Source organism: Pyricularia oryzae, chromosome 6, assembly GCF_000002495.2.
Source record: "Pyricularia oryzae 70-15 chromosome 6, whole genome shotgun sequence".
Lineage (NCBI taxonomy): Eukaryota > Fungi > Ascomycota > Sordariomycetes > Magnaporthales > Pyriculariaceae > Pyricularia > Pyricularia oryzae.
The window spans coordinates 2,235,500-2,254,169 of NC_017853.1; the positions used below are offsets into that span (position 1 = coordinate 2,235,500).

Below are 18,670 nucleotides of genomic sequence, written 5' to 3' on the forward strand. Positions count from 1 at the left end.
GTGGGGCCGAGAAAAATCCCGGCGACAACCGACAGCTCCTTCGTTGCAAGGCAAAGCTTGAGATAAGCAGACGTACCTAGCTGCACTACCTCATCGTTGCACATCATCAAAAAGTATATTAAAAAAAAACACGAGTGCGAAGCCATTGCGCATTTTTGAGGCGACACATGGCCTGAGGGGGTTCGATGCTAAGTTAGTCTGATCGACTACTGCCAACCAGCTTGCAATCCTCTCTACCCTTCACACGCCCCATCTAGATGTCGTCTCGCGTCCTTCTAGGCCGCGCCGCTTGGGCAGCACCATCAGCTTCTCACGCATTCTCTCGTGTCGGCATCACGATGCCTTTGCGAGCAAAAATATTATCTGCGAAGCCAGAATACAGGGCGCAGGTATGCACGATTGTTCTTTTCAGGCTTCTACTAATGCGCCAAACCAGAACTAACCATGACTGCAATTTTTTTCAATTTTCTTTTTCTGTAGATGTCGACGGTTAAAGCACAGTACGCCGAAGATGAACAGGATGTCTTGTTCAGCAGCCTATACGGCCTACGAACAATCGAGCTCAACCGGCCTAAAAAACTCAACTCGTTGAACCTGTCCATGATCAAGAAAATCACACCACGGCTGCTCGAATGGGAGAAATCGGACATGGCCAACGTCATTGTGATGAAAGGCGCCGGGGATAAGGCGTTTTGCGCAGGAGGTGATGTGGCAGCACTCGCTGAAGCAAACGTCAAGGGGAAGCAAGGAGTCCAGCAGTCAGCTGCCTATTTCGCCGAGGAATATGCGCTTGATCACCTTATCGCCACATATCAGACGCCCTACATCGCCTTTATGGACGGAATCACCATGGGAGGAGGTGTTGGCTTGAGCGCCCATGCGCCCATGAGGATTGCTACAGAGAGGACCGTCTTCGCCATGCCTGAGACGAACATTGGCTTCTTCCCCGATGTGGGCGCCTCATTTTTCCTCCCCAGACTGGACGGAGCCATTGGTACCTACCTGGGGTTGACTGGTGAAACCCTCTCGGGAGCCAACGTATTCTACACGGGTATTGCGACTCACTACATGCACTCGACGACTTTGCCGCTGTTGGAATCGCGCCTGGCCGAGCTGAGGTTCAACGACTACGACAGCATGCAGGAGAGGCTTGCACACATCACCACCGCCATTGAGGAGTACACAACCGGTCTGCCACACGACCAGCCCATTCTCCTGGCCGGTGAGCTACGACAGGCCATAGACCGCTGCTTCAGCCATGACAGCGTCGCAAAAATTGTGGCTGCATTGCAGAACGAAGCCGAGTCCGGGCCCGTGCGTGAATGGGCGCAGAAGACCCTGGATACCCTGCACAGCCGCTCGCCGATCTCCCTTCACGTCAGCCTCAGGCAGTTGCGTATCGCCCAGAAGTGGGGTATCCGTGAGACCTTTGAGAAAGAGCACCAGCTCGCAGCCAAGTTCATGGCATCACCTGACTTCAACGAAGGTGTCACGGCGCGCCTAATCAGCAAGCCAAAGAGGAACCCAAACTACAACCCGGCAAAGATTGGAGATGTCGACACCGAGAGCGAGACGTTCAAGAATTTCTTCAGGCCTGCCAAGGATTTGCAGCCTATCAAATTCCTCAACAAGCGCGACTTCAACGAATATCCATTCACGGACTTTGGCTTGCCGAGGGAGAGGCAGGTTCGAGAGCTGGTTCAGACCGAGGATCTCAGCCAACGTGAGGTTATCAGCAAATTCGTCGCTCTCTCAAAGGCTAGGCTTGGAGTTAAAGAAGTCGTGGAAGAGATCGTCTACCGCAAGACTGTGGCGGGCGCCCATGGTAGGGCCACTTGGGTAAACTAGCCGATCGGGCTGGGTTGCCTACTTGTAGACTAATCATGTATATGTAAAAATATGTTTTAGTTACCCAATATTGCCTAAAAGTGCAGAATGGCGTTTTTCTTCTTTAATATTATTGAATCGTGATTCCGGTATGTTGCCTGAATATGTCTTTTTTGAGAACCGCCAATGTGGCGACCAATCGTGTACTTGGTATAAAATAGGTAGGTAGGGAGATATCATGGTGGTCGGTAACTAGGTAGTTGCCCAAAGTGTGTCAACGTGGAAAGCTTACTCAGAAATTTCATGGAGCTGCTGGCCGGGCGACGGGAACAATAGGTGCCGTCAAGCCTGCAGGCGGTCGAGGTCCCAGCTTGATGACGATCAGTTGGTATCAAGAACCTGGAAGTATAAATAGTAGCCCACGCACCCGCCCACATACGGTGGCATTCATTGCCTTGGTTCCAAGAAAAACCTCCAGTGAACTAGGTCATATTCGGACCTGAGCATCAAGCAATCCTGGGTAAGACTTGCATTTGTGCTCTCGGGAGAGCAAGTAAGTACCGTCAAAATGACCTGAATTCCTCAGGCAACTCACATGTCATCAATGATTCATTGACGCATGGACCCCGCCTAGCTTAGCAAGGCACCCGACCAGCTTACCATCTCTCTTCCTGTCAAGCCTGTCTAGCTTCCCGTCCCGTCATCTCAAAGTCGAGGTGCAAGAGTGGAAGTTATCAAAGTCTCCGTATCAAGGACCCGCTTTTCGCGGATCTTTAAGTGGTAACACGGACTGCCCCTGTGCTAGCGTCGGTCGCGCCTACCCGCGTTTCCACGCGTGAACGCACTTAAACTACGTACCCGCTTGACTTTGGCCCCGCTCTCACCAAGTCGCGTCATTCGCGTAAAGTGCATTCCCCAACTCGGTTTCATTGAAGCTCTCACCGAGCTCCCCTCAACTCCGAGGTTGCTTGTTTTCATACCCATCACACACCTCCGCGCTGCATCAAACTCTCCTAACATATCGGAACTAGCCCCTCTCAGACGAGATCCGGCTTCCGTATACCTGGCTATAACAGGATCGATGTTATTCGAAATTAATTGATTTTTCAGTCGGCGTCATTATCCAGGTGTCTTAGACCCCGGACGTCGATCCACTTCTAGCGGCGCGCGTCACCCTTTCACGCGCGCTCGCTCGCGGGAACACGGACCAGTCTCGAACTTAAACCACTTTGGATAAGGACCCATATCTCCCCGGGGACTGGGCAACGGATTGCATTCTTGAACATTTCCTCCACCTACCCAACTCAACCCAGATTTGGAAACGAAAGTCCAAATCTTCTCTCCCGCAGCCCGTCCAGCAACGCACAAACAGCCCCTAACCGACCACTCGACTGGTCCGGCTGTATTGTATTGTTGGCAACGATGGCTTCCTCATATTCTGCGGGCCTCAATGGGCACGATTGGTCAGGCGCTGCGCAGAGCTTCACCCAGCAGCATATGCCAACGCCGCCCGTTGCTTCAGATCGCGATGAATGTGGCCCCCAGACACGGCCTATGGGAGGTAAGGGACTCGCAGATGGAGGCAGCAACACAAGTGGCCTTGGCTTGTGCTAATTGAGATATGACCGGTTTACAGTTAAGGTCCTATACAGCCTGAAGGACAGTGCCGACAACTTGCTGGCAAGATGGCCGCAAATGCAACAGATCCAAACCATACCCCTGGACGAGACCAACTCAATTGGAGTCATTGACCTCCGAATATGTCTGCAAGCAATCCACCAGTGCAGTCCCGAACTTTTTGATCAGCAGGATCTTGATTATACCGTCTATGCATTCGATTACTCCGAGGCCGACACTCCACTAGTTGGGCAGGGCATGTTGTCTTGGGGACTGGAGGCTCTTCGGCCGAACGAGATGCCCAAGCTTGTGACGGGTCGCGTTACCAAAAACCTCTTGAGCTTTTTCAACAGCAGTCCCAAGGAGACCCTTGAGGTTAAGCTGAAGCTGGCTGCAGTGGCTAGGAGGAGGCAAAGGACAGAGCAAAGTACAGAGTATCCTCCTACTCATGATAACGGGATGCAATACCACCAGCAACAACATCGTCAATCGCAACCCCAGCAGCAGCATTCGAATATGCCTGCTGCGTCAACACCAACAGACACCACAGAGTGGAACTCATTCATTCAGTCCAATCCTAACCTGGCTCGATCAGCAAGCGGTTCTTCCATGCAACAGCCACAACAGCCGTCTTCACGTAACAGCTACCCTCAAATACAAATTCCAGGATCTCGGCCTGGGTCCGCCTCAATCCCTCCGGCGCATGCTCCGTCTCCAGCTCCTATCCCCCAGACAGGTTCCTCGGATTCGGCCAGACCGATGTCCGATCATGTCATGTCGAGGCAGCATTATTCGCCTGCTCATCAACATTATCAGCAGCAGTACTCACAGCCCCAGCCACTGCAACCCTTGGGTCCAATGCACGACGGCCCCTTTACTGCCAGCCAGTCCAGAATAGGGACCCCAGATGTCAAGGAATCCACGGCTGTACCGATAGCGAAATCATCTAGGCCCTCATCCCGAGCACGGTCAAGAGTTCCAACCGGCCGGCCGCGCGGGCGTCCGAAGAAAAAGCCAGTAGCCGACGGCAACACATCTGGCCTTGAAGATCCGACAGATGCCGATGACGGACCTCAAAGGAAACGAGCGAAAACGACGATGGCTGATTGGTCTGAGGACAGACCGTCTTTGGATTCGACTGCAGACTCACTCCGTGTTGTTGCTGCCATCTCGGGATCCATCCGGAGCATAAGGCCTGTTGGCACAACCGGCGACCCCGTGGGCGGGAGTCATCTTCAGGAAGGACCCCGCGCGCCCACACCTGTCCCTCAGGGCCCTGTCGCAAGGAAGGTTAAGCAAAGGAAGAAGCCAGTCGCAGCGCTTTCCCGCCATGATTCGATCGCCAGCACGGATGATGCCATGAGCTATCCCAGCCTGCAGCATGAGTCAAGTTTTGGCATGTCCGGTCATCAGCGGATGGACGCACGGTCTCCAACAGAGTCTTTGGCGCCATCTGAACAGGTCTATACGCCAGAGGAGAGCCCGGCGGATCTCGGGTCGTCTCCGCCAGTCCCAAGGTCAACTGCCTTCATAAGATCAAGCCCGGCAGCGTCAAGCCCCGTTCTACCTCGCATGCTTCCAAACCCTCGACATGATTCTGGGTTCATGAGTGGCGGTATTGACGGCGGTATCGACGACGATGAAGCACAAACTTTGCCGCCTCAGAAACCTCGGCTGAGTCAACAGCGCGAGGCCTCACCCAAGCTCCCAAAGATCGCAAAGCCTGTCCCTAGGAAAGGCAGCAACGTACAGAGTCAAGGGTTCCCATTCATGGAGGAGATACCTGGTCCGCAGGAACTCCTTCCGCAAACGAGTATCTATAACCCGCCGCGAAGTCAATCTCACAGGTTAAAACAACAACAGGAGTCCTCAGTGCCTCCCGCAATGAAGCGTTCCAACACTGAGCCTAAATCCAGGAGGACGAGTGTTCCAGAATTACCCATAGGAGGAGCTGCTCTGACACCCGCCGTCACACCCACTGCTGCAGATCAACCTCTACCTTCAGTTGAAGAGCCATCCACAAAAGGGCTAGGCAATGTGCAGCTTTCTCAACAAGACGCTCGGAACCCTTCAAAAGATTCATCCAAAGAGCCTGTCCTGAAACCGCAGGAGCAAAACTTGGAGCAAACTGCGCAGGAGGATTTTCAACAGGAATCTTCAAAAGGGGAAGGAATCTCTGATGAGCAACTCCAGGCCCTGATGGCCGCTGCGTCGGTTCCTGAGCCTGACCTGCCTATGATGTTGCCCCCCAACACATCAACATCTCGACCTACAACGAGCGCGACCCCTGTTCCAGAGAACAATTTGTCCACTGTTACAGCTAGCGATCCAGTTGGCCCGCAAACCATGTTGACGCTTCCATTGCCACCCGTCTCCTACTCTGAGGCTCCTTGCCCACCAAGTGATACTCTGCAGGAACAGACCACGAGCAACAAAAACTACGCTAAAAAGCAGACTATCAAGGAACGGTTGCAGCAAGCCATTGAGCAGGGCGAAATGCCGCCATTCTGCAGCAACTGCGGTGCAATCGAGACTCCCACGTGGCGCAAGATGTGGACACAGGATCACGTTGGGTCGCCAGGGTTTCATGACTACTCGGAGAAGCCCGGACTCGTGACAGCCATCGATATCCTTGAGCGAGACAAGGACGACAACCCCACCTCATACCGACTGGTCAAGAAATCACTGGGTCCAGGAGAAGACAAGGCTCTCTGGAATAAGTCCTTGATTTGCAATCCCTGTGGTATTTGGCTTGGGAAGTTCAAGTGTCATCGCCCACCAGAACAATGGGACAAAAACCTCGCCCGTCTCAACCAGCCACGCAGGAAGCGTGACAAAAGCGCAAGCTCTGGAAACGGTCGCTCCAAAAAGGCGCGGACTAAAAGCGACGCCCAACTGAACCTTACCTCGGAAGCGTGCTATATGACGGATCCTCTGGGACCAGGTTACGAGCAGTTGGGGGACGAGACCAACAACACGTTGCAAAGCAGGCAAGCCTCGACAAACGAAGCGCAGACAGGCACGGGTTTTTTGGGATCCCCAAACTCCAGGGGCCCGGGGTCAACACACTCTAGGGGCAGCGGAACTGCACAAAGCCCAATTGCTGTTGAAGATGACCTCGGGCCGGCTAGGAGGCTTCTCTTCCCTTCGCCGAGAAAAGATGGAGTTCCAAAGGTCCTTGGCGAGTCGGCCATTAATATCGTCAAGCCCGGCCCCGAATTTGCAGCCGCCAAACCCGGGCAGAACGCTTCGTCTCAGATGCAGAAAACGATAACGCCTACCAAGAACTCAGATAAAGAAATGGCGGATCTTTTCGGAACGCCGCCCATGCGCCCATCTACACCACCTCCCAACGGCAGCAGTGGAGGTCCGTTTAAGACCCCGACCCGTCCTACACCAAGCCACCGGCCGATTACTCGTAGCGTATCCAAGTCGATTCGCTCGCAGCGAACAGTCACGATGATCTCACCATCTCGCGGTCTTGCCGGCTTGCAGCGCACACCCTCTCGGACTCCAGGCCGACAACATCTCTCAGCTCACTTCGCCGTTGAAGACATGGCTATCACCGGTCTGGGCGATTCGCCATTCCCTGCCACTCTTTCGCAGCTTCTTTCCGAGGCCAATGGCTTTACCAACGGCTCGCCGTCGCATGGACTTGGCGATTTGGGAGGATTTGATCTAAGCTCAAACTTACTTGACTTTGATAATGTCCTCAACACCAATATGCCGATGCCTAGCTCGCCGCCGCTTATTAAGGAGGGCGGCGTGATGAATTACGATCCATCATGGGACATGACGACGTGGTCGCACAATGAACAAGAAGACTGTACCATGGCCGGGGTCGATGTTGGTCAAAATGTCTAGTTAACTGAAGACCAGCGTCGAGCCCTTGATGAGGCTCTTTCGATCCATGACCTCTTTAATCCGGTTCCCGTCGAGGCGCCAAGGCAGTGACCACAGTCTTGGACTTTCAAATCCAGGAATGCCGGCTTTGTCTCGACGTTTGTTTTGTCTTTTTTCTTCTTGTTCCCTTGTCTCCTGACAAACGTACGTTCCGGCAGGTGTTTCTTTTCTTTTTTGCCGTTGATTTTTCTGGGTGGTTCCAATCTGCTTTTTAGAAAGGTGTAAAAAACGCCATGCAGCGGCGCACTTGGCTCAGCGACGGAGTTATGGTTGCATTTGAATATTCGTGAATGGGAATTGTTATTACCACCCGCATCAAAACCATGGTATCTTACGCTTTCCATTGTTTCAAACTGTAGATAGAATAAATGTTCCACAGGATCTCGAACAAATGACGTTTGTGTGGAACAGGCGTGGCGACAACTGTTCTACTTCCATGGAGGAATCCAACCAAGTTATCTTGCCCACCTATTAGACTAGACCTAGACTGAATCTACGTCATTTGACAAGAAAGGCTCCCATGCATTAAACACCAATTGGGTACCAAGACGAAAAGATAATGATATTGGTCATTATGTGCCTGTCTGCCTGTCAGATATCGAGCTCTCTAGACTTCCATAAAATTCTCCAGCGTCCTGTGTCGTCCATTTTCATGGTAACAGTCAACCTGCCCATATCCTCCAGAATAGCGTCCATCAGTTCCGAGCTTTCGTCATCATCAATATCATAAGTCTCATAGTTCTCAGGCTGGCGCGATGCTGCTGCATTGAACTTTGCTGGTGCTGGACGTGGCGATGACAACCGCCTTCTCCTGATCCTCCCACCAGAAACTCTCCCATCTTCGTAGTATGATGGCCGCGGGAAACGTGCCACATTGCCTATCCGCTTGTCTGCGTTTTCTTTAACCATAACTTCGTGCGGCGCATTACTTGTAGTAGCATCACATGGATTCTCCTCACCCTCGTCCTCCTCTTGAGAAATTTCTTCCTTTATCAACACCTTGGGCTTCTGCTCGCGCGCATGTCGAGACGGCGTAGGTCCTTGCGACGCAGCGGTAGCAACAGCAACAGCGCCAGTACCAGCAGGAACAGCAGCAGGTATAGAACCTCCCTCGACGGATAAACTAGAAGGGCCGGCCGGCCAAACAACGGCAACTCGGGTCGACCGTGGTGGTGGCGTGACCAGGGACATGTACCCGCCGGCGGCCGTGGATTGCCGTCAATGCTGCGGCTGCTCTGATCCGTCATACTCAAACAGCGCCTTGAGCTTCTGGGACGTCTCAACGACCGCCCTCGAGACGTTCATGTCGACGTTCGGGCCGAGGTCGTGGGAGCTCAGGACTTTGATGGTCAGGTCCGGGTTGACTTTGCCAATGATTTGCGCGGCGTTGCCGACGAGGAGGTGCGAGTCCTAAAATATGAGGGGCGAAAGGAAGGCCTTTGAGATTAGAAATCCAGGATCTAGATTCGCATAGGCTTCTGGGCGGATGTGATGTGTAAGAGGGTTATGGTTTTTCCGTCACAACGTGCCGAGATAGCACCAGAAAACAGACGAGGTAAAATAAGGAGCCCTTAATCAATCACATACTCGGTTCAGATTTGCGGTGACGTTTCCATCTGCATCAATGAGTGCAACGTCGCCGCGCAGCTGTTGAACTCTGCCGACGACCATAACATTGCGACCAACATACGAGTCTAGAAGACCGCAGTTGACACGTGGGGTTGAGGTCTGCTCCATAATAAAGAAAACAAAATCCCAACAACTTGTGCCTATTGTTATGAGGGCAGAAATTTTTGCGCCAATCCTCGAGGAGGTTAAAAACGTGATGTCACACGAGAGAAAGATGTTTTGCCTGGTAATATGCAATGCTTCAACGAACTGTTTTTTCCGTGGCGGGGATTTAATCGAGATGTGGTCCCCCCGAAAAACGTGTTCGAGGTGGCGGAAACGCGGTATCGTCGAGTTTTTTGATGGAAACGCAAAAGCGACGCGTCCAACCGGAGAGCTCCCTGGAGAAGATCCTCCTAATAAGCTGGGTAACCGAGCTTCGCCAGGACCCCAGGGATGTTGACCAAAAAAAAGGCAGGGAGGTTGAAACAGACAGAGCGGCCTAGCAAGCCTAGCATGCGCTAGGCACTCAGGCACGTTTTCCTTCGTTCCCCCCCTTGCCGAGACCCTGCCCCGCATTTGCATCTCCAACGGAGACCAACCAGTGGCGGGGCAGTTTCCCCCGAAGGACGGGCGGTGACGTCGGCTAGAATTAGCCGGGCGAAACTCCCCGGGGGAAAAGAAGAAGAAAAGAGAGATTGGGGACCCCGATTGGTGCCCCCAACAGGGACAACGAGCCAATAACATTTACCGGTAAATTCGAGTTGAGCTTGCCGTTTATAAGGGGGCGAAATGCCGGTCATCGAGCCGCATTGTGAGTCTTTTCTGGTTCAGGATCGAGAAAAATCTGGACCCAGCTATGATGTATCGGGTTGCGCGAACAATATGTGCACAAGCGGGAACGGGAATAATCGCAAATATTACGCAGCAAGGTATTTGGCACTTGTACGTGGTACAACTTTCTCTGTAGATCTTTTTATTTGAGCACCAGGTGGCCGGTTTGGACGAAAAGGGAGATATACCGTATATACATAAACGAGGAAGGTAAATATAACAGGTAACAAAGTGGCTAACCCTCCCATTCTAGTTCTAGTTGTGGATGCATCTGATAACGGCAGACAACACAATGCGAGCAAGGCCAGGCAGGCCAATCAAGATAGAAGCCGATTATAGCTCGAACAGAGGCGATAGATAGGGTAAGGGAAATAAAATCTTGGTTAGCAAAAAAGGCAAATTACCTTAGGTAGGCTATCAAAATAAGTAAGGTACCTAGGTACCTACCTACTATGTATTTTGATGTGAACCCTTGCCCCACATATATGTGCCAGTGATGGCAGCGGCTGCTAACAGTTGATCAGCATACTGCCAAGGCTGTGCAGGTAGCGACTTGTCTACCACGTAGGTAGGTAACGAACTAGAACTAGACCTACCTGGGTAGGGCTCCCTAATGTTTGTTTGGTACCGTATCTGTTCAACGTACTGCGGATGTAATGCGCCGCACCGATCCCCTCAGTTTATATGGATGCAGAGCTCAATTCGAATTTCGGGGTCTGGTGTACCTTGCGCTAGTCACAATATAAGTTTGTCATTCTTGAGCTAACATGAAGATGATGATGACCCTAACCGGTATGTCCCTTGTTACGACTGTACGTCCGGTATTAAGAAATTTTGGTACTGACACCTAATTATCGATCACCTCATTTTGGTTCCGGCACCCTCCTGGTCTAGTCTAGACTGAAGATCCTGAGTTGACAAACCTGACAGCTATTTTTTTAAATCCACTTATTTTTCTCTGGAGGAGACTTGAGTACTCTCGCTTCGTTTCTTCCCAGTATCCTCTGTCTCCTCCTCCCCATGCTGGTCCTTTTCCAGGCGTGTTTTTCGTAATAACCTTGAATTATGGTCTGGTCGACTCGCTCAATGTGGATTGTGGATCCCCGCCATCAATTGCTGTATCCGTAACCGTAACGTGCGCAAATGGGGGTACCCACACAGTCATATACCTACCTAGGTACTCGGCTGCTTGATGTTCCCTGATCCAGCGGCAACTTTTACCAGGACCAGAGATGTTTAGGAGTATTTGCTCCGGGAGAACGCGCCTGCCATCGGCGATCTTCATAAACTACTTCTCACTCCACGGTGCAAAAAAAAAAAAAAAAAAAAAAAACAAGAAACTGAGAGAAAGAGAAAAAAAATTTGAGTGGGGGAAAGGGATCAGAAAAAAGAATAAAAGAGAAAATAAATAATAATAAATATTAATAAGATAAGGTACATACCGCAACTACGGTACCTATACATGAGGGTCCCGGAAATACCAGATGGTAATCAATTACAAAACTTCTCCCAACGTTTGATGCATGCGACTTCTGCAACATTTCTGCCAATTCTTCGAGCCGCAGGAACAAGAAGAGAAAGACCCCCTCCCACAAACTTGAAAAGCGACAGAGCCCCCCACCGGAATCCCATTGTTCATTCCAAAAACTCGATTTACTTTCCCTGTTGATCCTTGATTTGGTTTATTTTTGTAAATTACCGGTCGCCTATCCGCTTTGACGTCGAACCTACGTGCCTATACCCGAGAAAAAACAAGAACCCTTGATATTTGTTTCCTACCCTACCGCGCTTGGTATCTCACACGCCCCAAGCTTTCCACCTATCGACAATACCAGGGACTTGGACGGAGATACCCAGCTATCGACAACTTTTTGTCCTTTCTGCAGCAAGCCTGGGGGCCAAGTATTTGCGTTGCACCCTCCAGGGTCGCACCCTGGAAACCCACCCGAGCCTGCCTGGCATGCGGACAGAAAACAAGTCTCCAGGTACTGTCCGGACACCTGCCTCATTGAACCTCTGTGCCATTCGCAGCTGTGGGAGCTTTTAGGTTTTACCCCCCCAGCGCGCACCGGCTTCATAATTCAACACTGCTTCACAGGCAGCCCCACGGTCATGTAAATTCGATCCCTCTGGCCACAGTTAGTATCTTAGCATTGCACACGGCATCAAACACCGGCTCCGCGCAACACAAACCGCAGACCGTCGCGATCGCCAAACTCGACAAATACTCGCCACTTGAGGAAGAGCCAGGAGTCGCATTAATGAAATCTCGCAGCTTCCCCGATGATAGCCTGCCCGACATGGACGCTGGGCTGCAACCTTATCCCAACACTCTTCCTGCAACCTTCGGACCTACCAATGTGACACAAGGAATGCCTTTTCATCCGTCATTTGAGGACAGTACAGGCCTTGTCGACTCTGGGATAAGGCAGACTCAGGTCCAAGGGGACGATCCCTATCCTACTGTCTTCCTCGAAGAGCAGGCCATGGCCCAGCAGGGGATGGCAAACGCAACCGCCGGCGGATTGGGCTACGGGATGAACCCGTATACCATCGCGCCTCCGGCACCGCTTGTGACCGCGGTCGACCCAGGGCTCCTCGCCGCAGCGTCTGGAGAGAAACCATCCATCTCTCGGGTACCGTCCCTGACCACTACAAACTCGAGTGGAAGTAATGCGAGCCGCATACCGAAAACAGGAAGGCCACAGAGCAAATCCTCCCGCTCAAGGTCTTCCAGATCCATCTCGTTTGGTGCAACAGATTCGCCCGTTGCAGATCCTCCGGCGAAGAAGAAAAAGCGCACCCAAAGCAATGCGACGGTTGGATCGTCCGCGACAAGAACAGTCAGGTCTAGAAAGACGTCTCCGGACGTCGATGGAGATGATGACGGCAAGCGCAGTACGGTGCTTGAGCGGAATAGGGTTGCGGCGCTCAAGTGTCGAAAGAAGAAGAAGGAGTTCGTCCAAGATTTGGAGGAACAGTGCGTCGAGCTTGAAACGACAAATCACGCGCTCCACACGGAAGCTCAGGTGTTGATGAATGAGTTAAACAGCATGAAGAACCACCTGATGGACCACGCGTCTTGTAAGGATCCCCGGATCGACAACTGGCTCGAGTTCGAAACTCAACGTTTCGTTCGGGAAAGCAAGGAGCGCGCCATGCGAGAGCAGGGTGGCGTAGGTGGTGGGTTGACCTATGAGAAGCTTATAGAATCGGTCGCGCCTACCACGGCGACTGCTTCGTCACATCGAAGCTCATTATCCGAAAGTATGATGGCGGCTTCGAGACGATCGAGGCAAGGAAGTGCCGGTTCATCTCAGACGGCCGGGATGCCGGTAAGATGTCGATCATCGCATTCAATATCCGAGAGCGCATGGAACTCGCCCATGGAACTCCCGGTCTATGCCATCGGTTCCGCCCAAACTTCTCCCACAGTGCCCCCCTTCAACACAATGAATCCTCTAGAAAACGAAGAAGGTTAGGATCTCTTTTTTGATATGGAAAACACAGGTGGGTGGGAATGTTCCGTATGACGGACGGCAAATTTTGTCATCTTGTGTGTCGCGCGGTCGGCATGAGCATGAGTCAACCTGCCAAGTAATCCTCCACTCGGATTGTCTTGGGTGCATGCTGCCTTTGTATGCTTGAGATTTCATCTCACGACAGCGCTGAATGCTGCAACGGGCAAACCCCCCCCCCCCCCCCAGAGGGGAGGTCACCTCGGCGGTCGCCTCATATTTTATCTTTTGTTTTGTCTCATTTTCCTTCTTTTTCTTCTTTAGCCTTGTTATGGCGAATGATGTTACATGACTTATGACATTGTATTGGAGGCAAAATTTGAGGGGGAAAAATTGGCAAGGGTGTGCAATCACTTAGCTCACCAGCGAATGATTTGCTCATGGCAGAGTTGTCATTTTTTCTAGAATTGAAGAAACCATAAACTCTGCGAGTATATAGGTCTAGCTAGACAAACTAATGAGCATGGTCACAAACTGGCTTCAATGTCCCAGGGGTAAACATCTGTACTTACGTCATACCAAGTTTACATTTTGAATTGAAAAAAAAAAATCATGCGTATTGGCTGTGTGTGCTTTGTGGGCTGGAAACGAAAGGCGCGCAAGTTTCTGTCCCAGTGAAGTCTGTCGTAAAGCTAGCATTGCTAGCTACGGGTGAGAAAATCGGTTTCAAACGATAAGGAAAGAATAGAGTTTAGAAGAAAAAGGGAATAGGATTTTTTGGGGGATTCCTCCAAAATAAAATAGACAGAAAAAGGTCGAGGGGCTGGCTCAAAGGGTTTTTGACAGTAGACCAGATAACGGGGGCTGCTCCGGCTCCGCGACTTTGATCGAACACCGAAAATAACCGGCCGGCGATTCGTCCAGATCTGAATACTGATCCTCGCTCTTGTGGCCCCGCACCCAACAGCGACCCGGAAGTAAATGCGGCAAAGGCGAATGGCAGGCTCTAAATAGGGAAGAAAAATAAATAAATAACTGAAAAAATAAAAAGATAAAGACAAAAGTCGTCCAAACCAAGTAAGAAATTAATACGTGTTGAACGAATTAGGCTCCCCACCCCACATGGATTAAGCTTTGATCGGGTTTCCTGTCAAAGTCCGTCGGCATATCAAGCATGGTAAATCGTGGTTGGACGCTTTTGTTCATCTCTTGTTTTTGGTACAGCTGGCTGATGTCTTCATTTCGTCCAAATATCAGGGATTATAACTGGCTCTGCAGGTAGCTGGTACCCAACTATTTTGCCGTGGCTGGAAAGAACCTTATCCCGTAGGGTAGCATTAAGAAAAGAATTATGGTACTGTCAATTGAGTCCTATTGAGATTCGAGGGACTTCAAACGGTACGAGATACAATTTGTTTTTGGTTAGTTACAATGTCAATCATAGTATGCCCAAAGCGCCAACCAAGTACATATAGGGCACACACAGCTTGACACGACCACACGCATGGTATGCACATGCAACAATGTACTATGTATGGCCCAGGGCATTCAGCGATACAGCCCAAATAAACCAGGGATATTCACGTTTGTGAGAATGAACCGAGGCATCAAATCTCTATAAACCCGTAAGCTTGGACTGATGGCAATATTCTTCCACACCCTACCGACTATTTGTACATAGAAAGCAGATACATACATCTTACATGCGTCAAGCTACATGCTTGTCCTTTTCGGTTGCTGATGAGAGGGGTTTTCATTTATTCCCTCTCAACTCTTGCTACCTCCCCGCTGTGCTTCACTCTACCAAGGTCCTGGTAGCCCCGGCCAGCGGTCCTGTGACCCTGGAGCCGTTGACGACGATGCGGCTCACGAGATCGCTCTGGTGTTCCTCGATGAGCCTCTTCAGGGCGCGGCGCTCGATCACAATCCGGCCAGTCTCCAAGATGTCCTTGACGTCAACATCGTCGACTTCGAGGGCACGTGCTTCCTTCTGGGCGATTTCGAGACTGGAAAACAGGTTGGGCCGGCCTGCCTTGTCGCAGCTCACAACAAACGTGGAGCGTCCACCCTCCTTGCCCCATCCGAGGGGGTTAAGGGTCTCGCGAACCATGCGGTCGACGAAGCCGTCCTCGAGCTCGCGGCCGAGCCTGCCCTCGGCGGCCAGGGCCAGGAAGTCGGCTGGCAGCGGCATGTCGAGGCTTCCATCACGGACCACAAACAGCTCGCCGCGACGGTAGCGGTAGGAGAGCGCAGTGCGCCATGCCAGATCGTAGACCTTGTGGTTCATGCGCGTGGAAAAGTCACGTGGGTGCGGACCGTGGGACTTGCCTCCTCCGCGTCGCAGGGGCGACTGCTTCCAGCCTACACGGGCGTTACCCGTGCCCTTCTGAGGGGCCTGTTTGCGGTGGGAGCCGTGGACGTCCCACTTGGTTTTGGAGGATGCCGTACCCTGCCTGGTTCCATCACCCTCGTACGTAACGGCAAGATGGAGGAGGTCGCGGCGGAAGGGGAGATCAAGATGTTTGGTAGGCCAGGCCTCCAGGGTCAGGGGCTCAAGGCTCGGGAAGTCGTAGATTGTAACTGGGATTTCCGAGGGTGGTGTCCATATCGGTTGCGTTGGCGCTGCCGAACTTTGTTCGGTGCCGCCGTTGAGCAGCTTCGTCTTGAACGGGGTCGGATCGGAAGTAGTAGCCATTGTACGGCTCGACAGTGATGATGCCAGAGGTTTTGTCCAGTTCTACACGGCGATCCAGCCAGTCAGTATTTGGGATGTAGCTTTGTTCTGACCGACACAGTCAAAGGTACATACCATTGGTTGTCTGGCTGGCAATAATGTCGAAGATATCCTCATGGTTCTCATGGCCTCACTGAGGCACCTGACGCCTTTGCCGGCCATGGCGAAGGCCGTTGGTGCAGCAAACCGCACGCACGCCTCAATTAAACCGCTCTCTTCCTGAGCCCTTTTTTAGGGTCGTTCCGCTCTGCTGGCGCGCTGGTGTAGTCTTGATGGTGCGTATAAGACCACTATGTCGCCGCGTTAAGAAAATGTTTGGCTGCACGACCTACAGTGATTTCAAGTATTTCGGGGTAGTTGCCATCAAAGAAGCACAGACTGGTGCTGCATCTTTTTCGCGGCCACAAGTGGGGCAATTGACAGCTTCTGAGCCAATCAAAGTCGCGTTGACCCATGTGTTAGCTGCCGGTGGAGCTATCCAATTCATCCCCAAATTTTTGACAAGAACCACAGGCGTCGATATTAAGAAGCTCGCGTCTTGATATTTGTCTTAGGAGGTACGGTACTTGGTCGTGGTAGAAAAGAACACCCACCGAAAAACAACAAAAATCAATCATCTTCCATACCTGCCCGCCCCCGACCGGACAGAAACACCTCTGCAGCCATGTCGAGGTGCCAGCAGGTTGGGAGGACGGTGACGAGATGTCTGCGGCCTCAGCAGCATCTGGCCATGGCCACCCCATCGATGTCCATGGCATCTCGCTCTTTTTCAAGCACCGCTGGGCGGAGGGACGATGTGGCCACCACGGCGATACCACCGCCAGAAAATAAGAACATCAGCCCCGCAAGAACACCAGCAGCAGCAAAGACAACCGAAGCGTCGACCGGCCCAGCAGCAGCACCATCACCACCTCCTGCTTCTGCTGCAGGCCAGGCAGCTCCGGCCGGAAGTGGAAGCAGCGATAGCCAACCCGCAGCCAGTACCGACGGACCAACATTAGCACCCAAAGACCCAATGGTCGGTTCACGGCGTAAGCAGGCCGCCATCGCCATCGCGGACCAGAGCATCCCCTTTGCGCAGCTGCCATTTCAGTGCTTTCAGGAGGCCCGCAAAGTTCTCCACGCCGACAGGCAGGAGAAGATTGTCCAAATTGTGCGCGAGGCTGCCAAAATCAAGGCGCTCGAGGCCAGGGACCCGGAGACGGTCACAGGTGGTGACCGTATGAAGCAGATGAGGCTCGAGAGCATGCGCGAGTACCTGAATATGCTGAAGGTTCAGGCCGATATCAACGATCCGGAAGTCAAGAGAAGATTTGAAGACGGCCTGGGTATGTACCGTCCACAGATTACCTACTACTACTCAACGAACCAAACAACAATGTTGGTATTTCCGTTACTGACAATTTACGCGTCGCAGGCGACATGAACAAGCCCGTGTACCGCCACCTGGCCGAGCAAAAGTGGCGTGGACTCCCCTACCGCGTCATCAAGCAGCGTATCGAGCAGTTCTCCATCATCCCTGATCTCCTCCCCAAGTTCGAGCCCGTTATGGATGTCCAAATGTCGTTCCGCCAGCGCAAGACCCCGCCCGGCACCGTCGTCGACAGCTTGACTTCGGAGAAGCCGCCTACCCTGCGCGTCCAGGTCTTCAATAAGGGCGAGCGCCTTGTGACCGTGGCTGTCATAGACAACGATGTTCCGGTCGTCGACAAGGATGGCTTCGCCCGCCGTTGCCATTTCTTGGCCGCCAACATCCCCATTGACCCGACCACCAAGGCCATTCCCCTGATGATGATCCGCGACGAGCAGAAGCACCTCGCCGTTCCTTGGCTTCCTCCTTTCTCCCAAAAGGGTGCTCCCAAGCACCGTCTGTCAATCTTCATCATGGAGCAGAAGAACAACGAGATCATCGACGTGGCCAAGCTGCGCGAGGCTTACATCCGCTCCAGCAACCCTGACCCTGCCAAGAACCCCAACAAGTTCTCCATAAAGTCACTCAAGGACAAGTTCCCAGCCCTCGAACCTGTCGGCTTCAACATCTTCCGTACGGAATGGGACGAGTACACGGCCGATGTCATGGCCCGCAACAACATCCCCGGTGCTGACGTTGAGTTCAAGCATGCTCGCGTCCACTCGATGAAGCCCGAGCGTGGCCCTCGTGGTTGGGAGGCCAAGAGGCAAGGTCCCAAGTACAGGCATCTGTGGAAGTACACCCACCGTATCGCTACGCCCAAGCGCAAGTTTGTCAAGTAGGCAACTGGGCGTGGCGTGTATTGCAAACATGGGCCAGCTCGGCAGTCGCCTACAGAGCCCAGCTGTATTTATGTGTTTCTTGTATAATACTGTTAAATACAATGGAAAGATAGAAAATGGATTTGGCTCGCTACATGCCAGCCAGAGTTCATTTGGGTTGCTGGATTTTTTGTTGTCTGCTCAAAATGTTCGACGAATAGACCGCACGATCATGTGGTGGGGAATAAAACACAATTATCTCTAAATCTCTGAATTTAATTACAGCAAAACCAAACGTTTCCAACCAGTCCGACTGAGTCTTCACAGTCATTCCATGCTCTATTTTCTACTAACAACCTCGATTACCATCAAACATAGCATGTACCACTTCTTCCTCCCCTTGACAAGCAGACTCATAGCTCCGAAAAGGCCATTTTGGTCTTCTTGAAGCCGCCGA

General features: G+C 52.1%; 6 protein-coding genes across 6 annotated transcripts; 4 read left to right on the forward strand and 2 right to left on the reverse strand.

Annotated features, from left to right (window-relative positions):
- The first annotated feature begins 32 nt into the window (after positions 1–32).
- On the forward strand, positions 33–2,057 carry MGG_04012 (3-hydroxyisobutyryl-CoA hydrolase). Its single transcript, XM_003719790.1, has 2 exons — positions 33–389; positions 481–2,057. Exons 1-2 carry the CDS (start codon positions 258–260, stop codon positions 1,846–1,848), a joined length of 1,500 nt encoding a protein of 499 aa, XP_003719838.1. The 5' UTR covers positions 33–257; the 3' UTR covers positions 1,849–2,057.
- Positions 2,058–2,667: 610 nt separating this feature from the next.
- MGG_04011 (uncharacterized protein) lies at positions 2,668–7,854 on the forward strand. Its single transcript, XM_003719791.1, has 2 exons — positions 2,668–3,388; positions 3,464–7,854. The coding sequence occupies exons 1-2, from the start codon at positions 3,250–3,252 to the stop codon at positions 7,306–7,308; spliced, it is 3,984 nt and encodes a 1,327-aa protein (XP_003719839.1). The 5' UTR covers positions 2,668–3,249; the 3' UTR covers positions 7,309–7,854.
- A 711-nt stretch (positions 7,855–8,565) lies between these two features.
- Positions 8,566–9,084, reverse strand: MGG_04010 (uncharacterized protein; the record flags this gene model as incomplete). The annotated part of the gene is made up of 2 exons (XM_003719792.1): positions 8,566–8,757; positions 8,935–9,084. 2 exons carry the CDS (start codon positions 9,082–9,084, stop codon positions 8,566–8,568), a joined length of 342 nt encoding a protein of 113 aa, XP_003719840.1.
- Positions 9,085–11,196: 2,112 nt separating this feature from the next.
- MGG_04009 (uncharacterized protein) lies at positions 11,197–13,539 on the forward strand. Its single transcript, XM_003719793.1, has one exon. It carries the CDS (start codon positions 12,051–12,053, stop codon positions 13,269–13,271), a length of 1,221 nt encoding a protein of 406 aa, XP_003719841.1. The 5' UTR covers positions 11,197–12,050; the 3' UTR covers positions 13,272–13,539.
- Positions 13,540–14,552: 1,013 nt separating this feature from the next.
- MGG_04008 (60S ribosomal protein L4) lies at positions 14,553–16,336 on the reverse strand. Its single transcript, XM_003719794.1, has 2 exons — positions 16,057–16,336; positions 14,553–15,984 (listed from the first exon to the last, which is right to left on the reverse strand). The coding sequence occupies exons 1-2, from the start codon at positions 16,141–16,143 to the stop codon at positions 15,043–15,045; spliced, it is 1,029 nt and encodes a 342-aa protein (XP_003719842.1). The 5' UTR covers positions 16,144–16,336; the 3' UTR covers positions 14,553–15,042.
- A 137-nt stretch (positions 16,337–16,473) lies between these two features.
- On the forward strand, positions 16,474–18,521 carry MGG_04007 (uncharacterized protein). Its single transcript, XM_003719795.1, has 2 exons — positions 16,474–17,309; positions 17,399–18,521. Exons 1-2 carry the CDS (start codon positions 16,646–16,648, stop codon positions 18,232–18,234), a joined length of 1,500 nt encoding a protein of 499 aa, XP_003719843.1. The 5' UTR covers positions 16,474–16,645; the 3' UTR covers positions 18,235–18,521.
- Positions 18,522–18,670: the final 149 nt, after the last annotated feature.